This window comes from Prionailurus bengalensis, chromosome C1 (genome assembly GCF_016509475.1).
Source record: "Prionailurus bengalensis isolate Pbe53 chromosome C1, Fcat_Pben_1.1_paternal_pri, whole genome shotgun sequence".
Taxonomy (NCBI): Eukaryota; Metazoa; Chordata; class Mammalia; order Carnivora; family Felidae; genus Prionailurus; species Prionailurus bengalensis.
Genome location: NC_057345.1, coordinates 16,069,609 through 16,082,008, shown reverse-complemented (window position 1 = coordinate 16,082,008; position 12,400 = coordinate 16,069,609). Strand labels below are relative to the sequence as shown.

Below are 12,400 nucleotides of genomic sequence, written 5' to 3'. Positions count from 1 at the left end.
TGACTCTTAGAGGGAGTGGCCTGCTCTGGCCTACCTAGCTGCATGGCCAAACAGAGAATGGCCAAGCCTGAATATCCCTATCATGAGGTCACCGTGATGGTGTCGGGATAGGAGGAAGGATAGGAGGAAGGAAGGGGGTACCAGACCCCAGTTTACTGAATTCACCCCCACTTCTATTTCATCTCTGAGGAACAAGGGATATCCTCCCTGGGCCTAAAGCTCAGCAGTCCAGCACACTCCTTTCCTTGTCTCTGGGATCCCTTCCCTCCTGAGGGAGAAGACTCAATTGTCCAGTGACCCATTCCCCAGGTGGACATTTGTAGGAATACAGCTTATTAGAATCCATTTTGGCACAACTCAAGAGATAGTTCAAGATGTCCTGATTCCCAAATCCTCTGTCTGGCCACTCAAAGCCATCCCCTTCCTGCCCTAGGTCCATATTTGCATAAGATTTGTCCCTGACTCTCCTGGAGATGCCTGACTCCAAATCGGTTTAATTTCCCCTAAGCAGAGTGTAAGACCCTTGCCTACGACACTGCCCTTGAGGCCTCCGGTGTCTAGCCCAGTTCTGGCTCACAATAGGGGCTCAGTTATTTTTTATTTTTTATTTTTTTTAATGTTTATTTTTGACAGAGACAGAGACAGAATGCGAGTGGGTTAGGGGCAGAGAGAGAGGGAGACACAGAATCCGAAGCAGGCTCCAGGCTCTGAGCTGTCAGCACAGAGCCCAGCGCGGGGCTCGAACTCACAAGCTGCGAGATCATGACCTGAGCTGAAGTCGGGTGCTCAACCGACTGAGCTGCCCAGGCACCCCAATAGGGGCTCAGTTATTAATATCGATTACAGATCAGTGTGCCCAATAGGCACTCAGCAATGGTAATTACTATTGTCTGGAGAATAGAGTGTCTTATATGCAATGGATGTTCAATAACTATTAATTATGGCCAACATTTATTAAGCTCTTAGCTATATACCAGGCATTGGTTTAAGTGCTTTATATATAATAACTCATTTAATCCCCACATCAGTCCTTCAAGGAAGTTACTATTGTCCCTATTGTATGGATGAGGAAACTGAGGCACAGAGAGGTCAGGCATAAATGATTATGATAAAGATGATTACAGTGCATACAACACAGCGGCTCTTCAAAAACTGGTTGGCATTGTCATTATAGAGTATTATGTGCACAGTAGGTGTTCAACCGTAATAACAATTATCTTCATGATTATGACATCTTGCAAATAGTAGGTGCCCTGCAAACGTACACAGTGGATGCCCAATGAATGGCAAATATCATTACAGAGCCCAATACATAGTAGGTGCTCAAATGAAGTTTGACCACTGGTGGCGGGTTGGATTATATGTTAAAGGGACAGGATCTCTGTGCTTGGCCCGACCGCTGCTCGGATACTCACTGCTCACGAATCCCTTTTCACCAGGCACTTATCCCAAGTGCAGAGAAAGTAAGGCTCTTAGCTAGAGAAGGCTGGCTGTTCCATGTGGCCAAGCAGAGACCACAGGAAGTCCTCTGTGTCCACTGTTCAAGCCATGGATCTGCAAGGTCTATGTAAACAGGAAGCAGCATGCTGGCTATAGAACAATGTCACAGCCTGGTGTGCTGCCCAGCTTGTATACGGAAGAAGCTAGGTGTCACCACAGCTGGGCGGGGGGGTTGGGGGGGTCAGGGAAAGCCTTTCACGCCTGTAGAAGTAACCTCAACATTTATTGAGCACCCACACTGTTCCAGGCATGTGTCCGATGCCTGAAACATAGGGTCTCAGCCCTCTGTACTCTCAACGAGGCTAAGTTTTAGTACCTCATTTTGCAGAGGGGGAAACTGAGGCTCAGAGAGAAAAAGTGCCATCCCTAAGCTCCTGCAGCTGGAATGGAGCAGAGCTGGGACTCCAACCCAGTGCTCTGACCCTCAGCCAATGCCCTTTCCATCCAAATTGCAGGGGTTTTTCCTTCGTATTTATCGAATAGATCCCAAGAGAAAGAGGGGTAAATCTTGGTATCCAAAATATGCAGTAAACTAGACAAAGCAAGGATGGTGTTTAACTCTAGGGGTCTGGGACGCGCCTCAACACCAGTGTTCTGAACAGGGCCATGTTAACCTGAAATACGCTCTTTCTGGGAAGTAGGAAACAAAGAGAGAAATTTCCTCGGAGGTCACCTGTGGTCTCAGTTGCCCAATTCACCGGTCCCTGCATCATTGGGTAACACTGGGGATAGGGGCATGACATTAGAATTATTTTTGTATATTAACGAAATCTGACATAGCCCTTTTCAAACAAATAATGTGATATCACCGTTCTATGATTCTAGAAAGTAAATGCCACTTTTTGTATTGACGCGTCGCATGTTGGAGCGACACATCATCCTATTCCCAACCCTCACTGTCCCACCAGCCTTTCCTCGTTTCTGAACCTAAGTCTCTAAACCTTAGCCCACCACGCCCCCCAACCCCATTCCCGAGGCCCACCTTACCCCTCACTGTCTTTTCTGTCTGCACACGGCTGGTTCTGCTTACTCGACACACAAAGCAGAAAACTAGGAGTGGGGGTACCCTGTCCTCACCCCAACTGCATGCACGTTGCCCGCTTTTAAGTTGAAATCTCAGAAGCAAAGAGCCTCAGACATGAGCCATGCCTGAGTTGGTACCATTTTTGGCAAACTTAACAGCCTCCTGGGCCCCTCCCAACAGGGCAGGAATTTATCGTGAACAATTGAACAAAGCCGGGAACTCGGAGGGAGAAGGCACAGGACATTCCAAAAGGATTTCTCTCAAGCTCCAAAAGACAACATGTGGGAACACTGCAGAAACCTCATAACCTAGCAAAGAAAAGCATGAAAGGGACGGAAAATCTGCCCAGTGGGAAGGGAAGCGCGGGCTGGAGGAAGGAACAAGGGGCCTCAGGTCAGGAGGCCAGGGTGGGAGGCCTGCCTCTGCCATTCATGACCCCTCAGAGGCCACTCCACCTTTCTGGCCTCAGATTTGTGGCCCTTAAAAACTGAGGGAACTGGAGAAGCAAACACACGGATGCATACGTATGCGTCCACGGCGATGCTTTATTAATCACAACGACGTGGAAACAGCCCGAATATCCACCGGCAGGACAGGGTTGATGAACTGTGGCGTGTTGATGAGACACAATACCAAATCGTTATCACAAGTGTCGTGTGCAAAGCCAACACAAGTGCCGTGCAAAGAAGCTGGCCCACAGATTCCTAACGGGTAACATTTGCAGCAAGGAGCAGGTGACGGTATGCACATCCGTGTGCTGCTTGCGCTACGGAGCTAGTATGGCCGGAAAAGATCGTCAGCTGAGTTAAACAGAGTGCTCACCAATACGGTTGATTTACACTCTGTGCGAGTTTCTTATCTCACTCAGACCAGTCATACACAGTCTGGGGACTGGCACCGATCCACGGAGCCATTTTTAAGTAGCGCTGGCCTTTGCTGGACACGCAGAACTGTGCTTAGGAGGAGACTGGTAGGCAAGAAAAGCGACATGAAATTGCACACATGCACCGATGACATAACGTAAAATGCGTGCGTGCACAGTAACAGAGGAAGGGACATGAGCATTTATGGGGCTCCAGCTACGGGCCCTGCACAGAAGTCTTCTCCTGCTGAAGCAGGAGTGCGTGGGCAGGAATGTGAGGGAGTGTATGGAGGCCATAAGAATTCCAACCGGGCTGGAGGGGAGGGGATGGGGGGGCGGGGGCGGGCATGAGTGACAAATTCAAATTATAGAGACCATTTATGGTCAGCTCAGGAGCCAGGCTCAGGCGGCAGTATTTGCAAAGCGTGTTCTGAGAAACACCAGTCTTGTGAAATGTTAAAAGATTTTCTCACAAAAACAAATGGGCTCCTTTCTCAAGTATCTTGAGGAATGCTGGATTCGATAGAGTTGGGCAGGCGACTTTCCTGGAGGCCTGCTCAGAAACATTCCTGTGTCGGTGTCCCTCGAGATGGCCAAAGTGTAGGAAAGAACGCAGAGTTCCCAAACTTTGTGAGCAGGGAACCCCTTTGTGAAGGAGCATCTCAGAGGGCAGGTGCTCCGTGAGGCACAGGCTGGGAACCTGGCCCCAGGCCTGGGACCCAGAATGGGAGCTCAGCAAGAAAGTTATTGGTAAGGACGGGGGTGGGGAGATTTCTGGAGGGGGCAGAAGGGTCAAATCCAGGCTATTTTCAGAAAAGTCACACTTCTACCTAGGCAGAGTTGGGAACAACCCAGAGAGAGGCAGAATTGGATTTGGTAGAGAATGTGGGTTCTAGAGTCAGACAGATGTGGATGTGAATCCTGGCCCTACCTCATACCGACCGTGTGCGATCTGGGCAAGCCACTCCGTGCTTTGGAGCCTCAGTTTCCTTGTCTGGAAAAGGGCAGTAATAAAATACACTGTCATGGGGCACCCGGGTGAGCGTCCAACTTCGGCTCAGGTCATGATCTCGCGGTTTGTGAGTTCGAGCCCCACGTCCGGCTCTGTGCTGACAGCTCAGAGCCTGGAGCCTGCTTCGGATTTTGTGTCTCCCTCTCTCTCTGCCCCTCCCTTGCTTGCGCTCTGTCTCTCTCTCTCCTTCAAAAATAAATAAACATTAAAAAAAACCTTATAAAATAAAATAAAATAAAATAAAATAAAATAAAATAAAATACACTGTCATGCCAACTACCCAGAACTGTGGTAATAATTAAATGAGATCCAGTGGGGTTTTTGGTTTTGTTTTTGTTTTTTGAGAGGGAGGGAGAGAGAGAGAGAATCCCAAGCAGGCTCCACGCTGAGCCCCAACGTGGGGCTTGATCCCATGACACTGGGATCAATGAATGGAGCCACCCAGGCACCTGAGATTCCGTGTTAATCAAACAGTGAGGGGAATGTATCTGCTCCAAGTACAGACTAGAACGGGGACATTTACCAATTTGTTCTTTCATTCAAGTGAAATCATCCAAGTGCCAGCTCCCTGCCAGGCACTGTGCCCTTCACAGGGGATACAGTTGGGAACAAGACAGAAATCAGACCATCACGCTCCCTGCCTTGATTACGCCTCATAATATTGAACGATCTTCCAAAGTATTGCAATTGTAAAAATGTTGAGAGAGAAGCTTGGGGGAGGCAGGTTGTGGGAAAGTACGGCAGGGGACATGACCTAGCCTGGGAGGTCAGGCAAGTCTTCGACGGTGGCACGATCTTCGAGCTAAACGCTAGAAGAGAGTAGGATGAAGAGGAGGGGTTATTGGGTGGGAAACGCACTCGGGGAAAAGGAAAAGCATGCGTAGAGACCATGTTGGGGGAAGGAGGAAGCTAGAGAAATGGGCAGGACTGTATCTTGCCAGGCCTTGTAGGGTCCTCTCCTTCTCATGGGAACTTTTACTGCCTGCTTAGAACTGTGTCCTCTGTCCTCCTCCTCCTCTTCTTCGCATCACCCCCAGGTTTCCTCTCCTCCATCTCCAGTCCCTTTTAATACCGATTTTCCTGTTCTATGTTATCACCCACGGACATATCCTTACCCTGCCAGCATCTGTTTTCCCACACAGGTACTGGAACCTTTGTACAAAATAGGTATTCATTTTCATTATTGAATGAACGCAGGTCCACAGTTAGCCCATACAGTGCTTTTGCTCATATGAACAAAAGGTACCCTCTCTGGGCAGATCTAGCCCCAAAGCAGGGCCCACTTGGCTGCATACTCGTGTTCGGTGAACAACCTGCCCAACCATTCACGGTAGCTCTGAATGAATGAACGAACAAAGGCTTGTGAAACAAGTGAGAAGCTCTGAGGCAGAGAAAAGATTTGGAGTGGAAGTGGAAGCCAAGAAAAGCTGAGTCCTGTCAATTTTGGAGTGGCAGACAGGTCGCCCACAAACTCTGGCTGCTGGTTCCAGAAGGCACCCAACTCCTGTTTCTCAGAAGCCAGATTGTTTGGCTACTATTACCTATCCAAACTCTCGGAGTCTCTCCTTATCTAAGGCACCTTGTGCAAGACTTGAATTGTTTCTCTCCAAGAGTATGACGAGCACCCTGAGCTATGAGTGCACACGGTGCGATTACAGGCGCCTCCCGGACTCAGCAAAGCCCCAAAGTTCTGCCTCTGCTTCCCTTTTAAGCCATATGAGGAGATAGCCAGGCCCTAGACAAAGCAACTTGAGAACATTTACTAAAGATATCGAGGGCTGCAAAGGAAAACAGAGCTGGCCAGATCCTTTAGTGGGAAGGAAAGGATACAGAATAAACCGGTGGATGACCAATCCTCAGGGTGGGTGGAGTTATTCTGGAAGACTTTCCGGACAGGCCATATTTTCCTGCCCTCTGCGTCAGCCCTGCTCCTTCCAGCCTCCAGTCGGCTTTACCATCTCTAGCACGACCTCTTTGAGCCAGCAAGACTTATAGCTCGGGTTTAGTCTTAACCACACATCTACAAAGGGTTGCTTGTTCCGTTTCTCCCTTTGCCCATGAGCAAATCATCCAAGAAGCCAAAGCTCTGGGACTTAAGGGGCCCGAGGTGGGGAAAAGACACCGGGGCAGTTCACAAAATGTGATTTGTCACGGACGCTGACCCTCCACAGACGGCAAAGGCCTTGGAAAAATCCCGCCACCAAGGCTGGCCGCCTGCCAACTCTGAAGTCAGTGGAGTTTTGTAACTTTCTTCATCAGAGAGGGAGAGCTCCAATGCAAGGCTGTGCTCATCCATCATGCTGGAGGTCCTGGGGGTGAAGGCTGTACCTAGTTTTCAGATTAGGAGCAACACACTGGGTGCAACACTGCTCCTCCATCAGACTAGAGCCCCCGAGGGCGGAATTGTGTCTCCCTCTTCGGATTGGGAGCTCATCCAGAGACAGCAATCAGAGAAAGAGTTACCATTTATTTAGTGCTTACTATGTGCCTGAAGCTGTCCTTTTTTAAGAAATAGGTTCATTCATTCATTTTGATCCTCAACAGCACTGTGAGAGAGGTCTTAGTAATAGTCTCCTTTTCCTAATTTCTTTTTCTTAATTTTTAAAAAATATTTTTAAAGTTTATTTATTTTGATAGAGAGAGTGGGGGGGGCAGAGAGAGAGGGAGAGAGAGAGAGAGAGAGTGAGAGAGAGAGAGAGAGAGAGAGAGAGAGAGAGAATTCCAAGCAGGCTCTGCACTGTCAGTGTGGAGCCCAGTACAGGGCTCGAACTCATCAACGGTGAGATCATGACCTGAGATGAAACCAAGAGTCAGATGCTCAGCCAACAGAGCCACCCAGGTGCCCCCTTTTCCTATTTTCTGGATGATGAAACTGAGGCCTCAAAAGGTTGACTAATTTGCTCAGGATTGCACAGTGAGGCGGGAGGAGTGGGATTCTCTATCAGACTGAGAACAGCATGAGGACAGGGGACTATATCCTCTTGCTTCCTGCCACCAGATTAGGGATTCACCAAGGGCCAAGATCAGACATCCCTCCTCGGTCTACCTGTATCTCCCTGTTTGGAGCAGTAACAGTCCTTTCTCGGTGTTGTGCCTGGCATCTGGGTTGGGGCCAGGGAGTTGACCAAAGCACTGCAGATGTAGTGTTTGTCCTTTACAGCTCTGAGCTGGTCCCCCAGAAATAGGCCCCACAGGGTGAAGAACCCAATCTTTTGGGGATGGAGCATCTGTCTGGGATGGGGGTCGGGACGCCAGCATTTTCTCAATCCCCCAGGCGCCTAGATGGGAGGCCACAGAGTGACCGGGAGCCTGCAGGCCCCTATCACAGGGAACATGCCTTCCGGAGCCAGGCCTGGTGCCGCCCGGTTAGCTGGGCATTTCCTTCTGTCCACAGCTCACCTCACTCCTGGCTGCAAACCCAGCCATGAGTCTCTGGAACCTAGCAACTCTCACAGGAAACAATGGAAACTTCAGTTTTTATTCTCCTCCCTCTATCATTACTCAAAAGGTTTTCCTCTACGCTACATGCTCACACGCACACACAGGCCGGTTTTCTCTCCACCCATGAGCCTGGGTTGCCCTGGAAATTTTCAGGCAGAAAGGAGACCCGAGCCAGGCAGAGAGACCCAGTGGCATGGCCGAGTGTGCTGTCTGTGGGTCTGTGTCAGAGGTGGATCATCGGGGACTGGGACTTACTACCCAAGCATCTGTGACTAGGGCTTTGAGAGGGTCTGTGTCTGGGCCTGCGTGTGGGACTCGGGGGTCTGTGGCGCCGGGGCTGAGATTTACGTCCATCCAAGTGGGTCCGTGAGTGGTTGGTGGGGAAAATGGTGCGTGTGAGGGGCAATTCAGTTCGCTCTCTAGGGCCCACTGTAAAGCGCTGCGGTTAGGGGCGCCCGGGTGGCTCAGTCTAAGCAACTGACTTCGGCTTGGGACGTGATCTCGCGGTTTGTGGGTTCGAGCCCCGCGTCCGGCTCTGTGCTGACAGCTCAGAGCCTGGAGCCTGCTTCCTATTCTGTGTCTCCCTCTGTCTCTGTTCCTCCCCTGCTCATTCTCGGTCTCTCCCTGTCTCCCAAAAATAAATAAACGTTAAAAAAAAAATTAATAAATCGCTGCAGTTAGCGTAGGAGAAAATGTAAAAAAGACGGGCCAGCATGTGTGCGAGCAAAAGGCCCTGTGCGTGAACTGTGGGCGCCTGTGTGGCATTTGTGTACGAAAACACGTCCTTACACTTCGGGTCTGGGGATTCCCTTGTGAGTCCGTGTAAACGTGTGAATAGGGACGTGAGCGGCTGAGTGTGTGAAAGTCGTGTCCGCTATGTCACCTGCAGAGGTGACAGTTCTGAAGAGAGCATGTGTGCGTCTGAGCGCGTGAAGACAGTCGGCCCGGGGGGCCAGGGCGTGAACGTGCGCGAGTGTGAAAGGTGGGGGGGGGGGAGGCCAGCTTGGCGTGTGTGTGAACGTGCCCGGGTGCGCGTGTGCAGGCGGCGTGTGTGAGAGCGCGCGGACTTCTGGGCGCGCGAGTGAGGAGTCCCGGCGCCGGGTGCGAAAGGGGGTGTGGGGTCCGTGCTGGGGTCGCGTGCGCGAGGAGCCGCGGCCGGTGTCGGCGCGCAGGGCCCCGTCCCATCCCGCACTCCAGGCCGGGTTTGGCGGGGAGCCGGGCTGGGCCGCGGCTCGCGCCGAGGGGGCTGGGGGCCCAGACAAAGGCCCAGTTGGCTGCGCCGGGGGCTCGGGCTCCAGCGAGCGGCGCCCGCAGTCCGGGGGCGGTCCGGGGGCGGTCCGGGGGCGGGGCCTGGAGCGGCGGGGCGGGGCGGTCCGGGGTGGGGCCTGGCGCCCGGGGGCGGGGCGGCCGGCCGCGGGGCGGGGCGGGGCGGGCGAGCGGCGGGAGGGGTGGGGGCGGCGGGAGCGGGCCGCGCCGTCCCGAGGACTCCGCAGGCTGGAGAGCGGGCGGCTTCGGGCGGGCGCCGAGCGAGAGAGCGAGCGGAGCCGGCCGGGCCATGGGACAGCGGGCGGCGGGCGCGCTGTTGCTGGCGCTGCTGCTGCACGGGCGGCTGCTCGCGGTGAGTGTGCGGGGCGGGGGGCGCCCGGGGCCCCGCTCGCCGCGCCCGCCAACTTGGCTGGGACTCTGGCTCGGGATTGCGGCGCCCGCCAGGGACCCCGGGCAGGCACAGGCCGGCGCCACCCTCCGCGGTGGGGCAGTCCCGAGGGGCGCCCAGGGAACCTTGCGTGGGGTCGGGGGCGGGGCCGGCCCGCGGGAGAGCCCATGGGTCGCCCGGCCACGTTGCCGAGTCTCCCAGTCGCTCTAGGCATGGCCCGGCCTGCCATTCCTGAGGACCAGGCGGAGAAACTTCGAGCAGGGCGGGAACTTGGCGGGGCAAGGGCACCCCTCTCTGTGCCAACTTGGAAAGGGGGCACTCACTGGTGATGGGGAGCCTATCAATCCTCACTGGAACTTTACCAGGCCGCCTGGCCCGTTGGGGAGCTAGTAACCAGGCAGGCACAAGTAGAGAACCACTTCGGACGCAGCTGAGGTTTGTGTGGAACACCCACAGGCCCTGGAGTCCTGCAGCCCAGGGCTTGAATCCATCCCTGTCCTTTTCTGGAGTAGCTGTGTGACCTCCGGCAAGCTAGTTAACCTTTCTGAGACCAGCCCACAAGGCCAAAGGGAACTCAGAATGCATGACCTCCAAGTACATATAGCTTGAAGGTGGTTGGCAGGACTGGATGGAAGGCGCATGAAAGTGCCTGGTGCTTGGCCTGTTAAGTGGCGGATGTTCAGTGGGTCTGTGTCCCACTGTCCTCTTCCCGGGTCCTCAGGTGCAGGGGAGGCCTGCCATTACAGCCCGGTTCCCCGCTCTGAGCTTGGATGGGTCCATGCAGAGGGAAAGAATGCTTGGCCAGAAGACGCTCTGAGGACCTGAGTGAACTCGAGAAGGGTGGGGCAGGGGCAGTGGGCAGGCCGCTGGTGGCAGATGTGGGTGGGGGCACTTTTGGGGAACTGGGCCTGCCCTGGTGAACCACAGAGCCACCCCCACCCTCTTTGAGGTGATCTTAGGTGGTCCCTGTCCCTGCCCCTGCCCTCTTCCCTCCCCTTCTCAGAGTCAAGAGAGGGGCTTTTCTAAGCCGGTGTTCACCCAGTGACTGAATCCCTGTCCGGGCCACCTCTATCTCACATCTGTGCTCAGCCCCCACCCCAGACCTGACCCCTCAGCTCTCTTGCCCCGCCCACCTAGCAACTCTCCTCCCCCACTCCCTGTCTGCAGGGCTTCCTTAATCCCCTCTCTCAGCCTCTCACCCCTGCACATCCAGCAGGGCCCAACCAGTTGCTTCCCAGTCCCGATCTGAACTTGATCTTTACTTTTCCAAAAAAGTAGGCACCAACCTAGCACATGGGATGTCTTCCTTTTCTGAAACTCCCGCAGCTCTGCCTCTGCGGAGGGGCTCCTGAATGCTGGGTTCTACAGTGGTCAGAGTGAGGAGGAGGGTGGAGCTATTTGCTGTGTGCGGGAGGAATTTCAACAGAAATTCCAGATTGCAGCCAATCATCTCATTCACTTGTTCATTCAACATATCTTCATTGAGCAGCGTTCCATGACAGTCAGTGGGCGTTCAGGGGTTCGTTCATTCGGCAGATATTGCTAGGCACCTACTGCATACCAGCGCATCTGGCTGGGGTTTACGGGTGAGCAAGAATAGGTCCTGTCTTTGCTTTCCCAGAACTGAGATGGGTAAATAGGCAGTTCCAATCCTGTGGGATTATGGTCTTGTCAGCAACCACACCGAGGTCTTCAGTGTCCCACCCCCCCGCTGATGGTGGAGAGCTGGAAAGATCTTGGCTTCTGGAGTCTCATGGACCCACAAAAGCTGAATCCCAGCTCTGGCATTTTCTAGCCTGTAATCTGAGGCAGTTTCTTCTTCCTGAGCATTCAGTTTCCGCATCTGTAAAATGGGGTAAGGAGTTCATGGTACATTTTTTAAATGACATCAGGCTCCTAACCCAGTGCCCCAGCAAGCCTTGGGCTCTTCTTCGCCCACTGCCCTTTATGTTTTCCGCCCTTTGGTTCACATCCACAAGCCAACAGTGCATGGGTGAGGATAGGACACAAGCGAAGGTAAGGTGGTCCTTAGGGAGCTCAAGACCTCCCTGGGGGCAGGAGACAGGAAGTGGTGGTCTGTGATTAAGTGTGGGAGTAATTTCAGTTCAGAGGAGGTGGAGAGGCTTGCTGGGGGTGGGGGCCAGGCCCGGGTGACTCAGCGCCTGCCTTGGCCTGCTGACCCCTTTTCTTCCTGCTGGGACCTTAGCCTTTCCTTTCTTGGGGCCAGTCCTGCCAGGAGACCGGAATCTTGAGGGGGCTGCCGTGATTACGGTGTTTTCCAGGGCTGCGGAGGGAAGTCACTGAGATACCTGTTTCCTGCCTCGCCTGGGTTTCCTCACCAGGGAGACTGTGGGCGGGCAGGAAATGGAGGAGCCTCCCCTTCCCTCAGGGGTAGCACCATCTCAGACTCCCCTGGACATAATTGGCACGCTCTGCATGCCCCCTCCCCTTGCCCCAGACTTGCTGGTGGGAAGGGGTTGTAACGAGTGTGCCTTGGGGATTTCCAGAGGGAGGGCTACAGGTCACAGAGGGAGGCGGAGGCTGGAAAGGGCAGAGATGGATACCCCGCCCCTGCCAAGTGCACTAGGCCCAGCTCCCTGTGTGTGGGGAGTAGTGGCCCCCGCCTGGCTCGGCCCAGGCCTGTTCTCAGGCTGAACACAGGCAAGTTGGGATCCGTGGGTCTGAGGCGCAGCCTGGAAGACAGGGTGAAAGGAAGGTGGCAGAAGGTGACTGGGTTGAGGGCTTGAGGTGGTAGGGAGGGAGGTGCTGGGGTGCCAGGTCATATGATAACAAAATAATATGGATAGTTAACACTTACTGAGTGCCCACAGTTTGCCAGGCACAAAGTTTCTCAACAGATTCTCCCATGTCATTCCCCTGCTCAGAATCTCCCAGCATTCCCCGCGT

The 12,400-nt window shown here is 53.7% G+C and overlaps 1 protein-coding gene across 15 annotated transcripts in view; it reads left to right on the top strand.

Moving 5' to 3' along the window:
• The first annotated feature begins 9,271 nt into the window (after positions 1–9,271).
• The window catches only part of HSPG2 (heparan sulfate proteoglycan 2), a 99,351-nt gene continuing 96,222 nt past the window's right edge, over positions 9,272–12,400 (top strand). For 5 of the 15 annotated variants that reach the window (XM_043574023.1, XM_043574022.1, XM_043574030.1 and 2 more), the window contains exon 1: positions 9,308–9,457. In XM_043574023.1, the coding sequence (XP_043429958.1) occupies positions 9,395–9,457 (63 nt within the window). In that variant the 5' untranslated portion in view covers positions 9,308–9,394. Of the gene's footprint in view, positions 9,458–12,400 lie in introns of all 15 variants that reach the window. The other 10 variants (XM_043574028.1, XM_043574026.1, XM_043574027.1 and 7 more) reach the window with 4 other exon arrangements.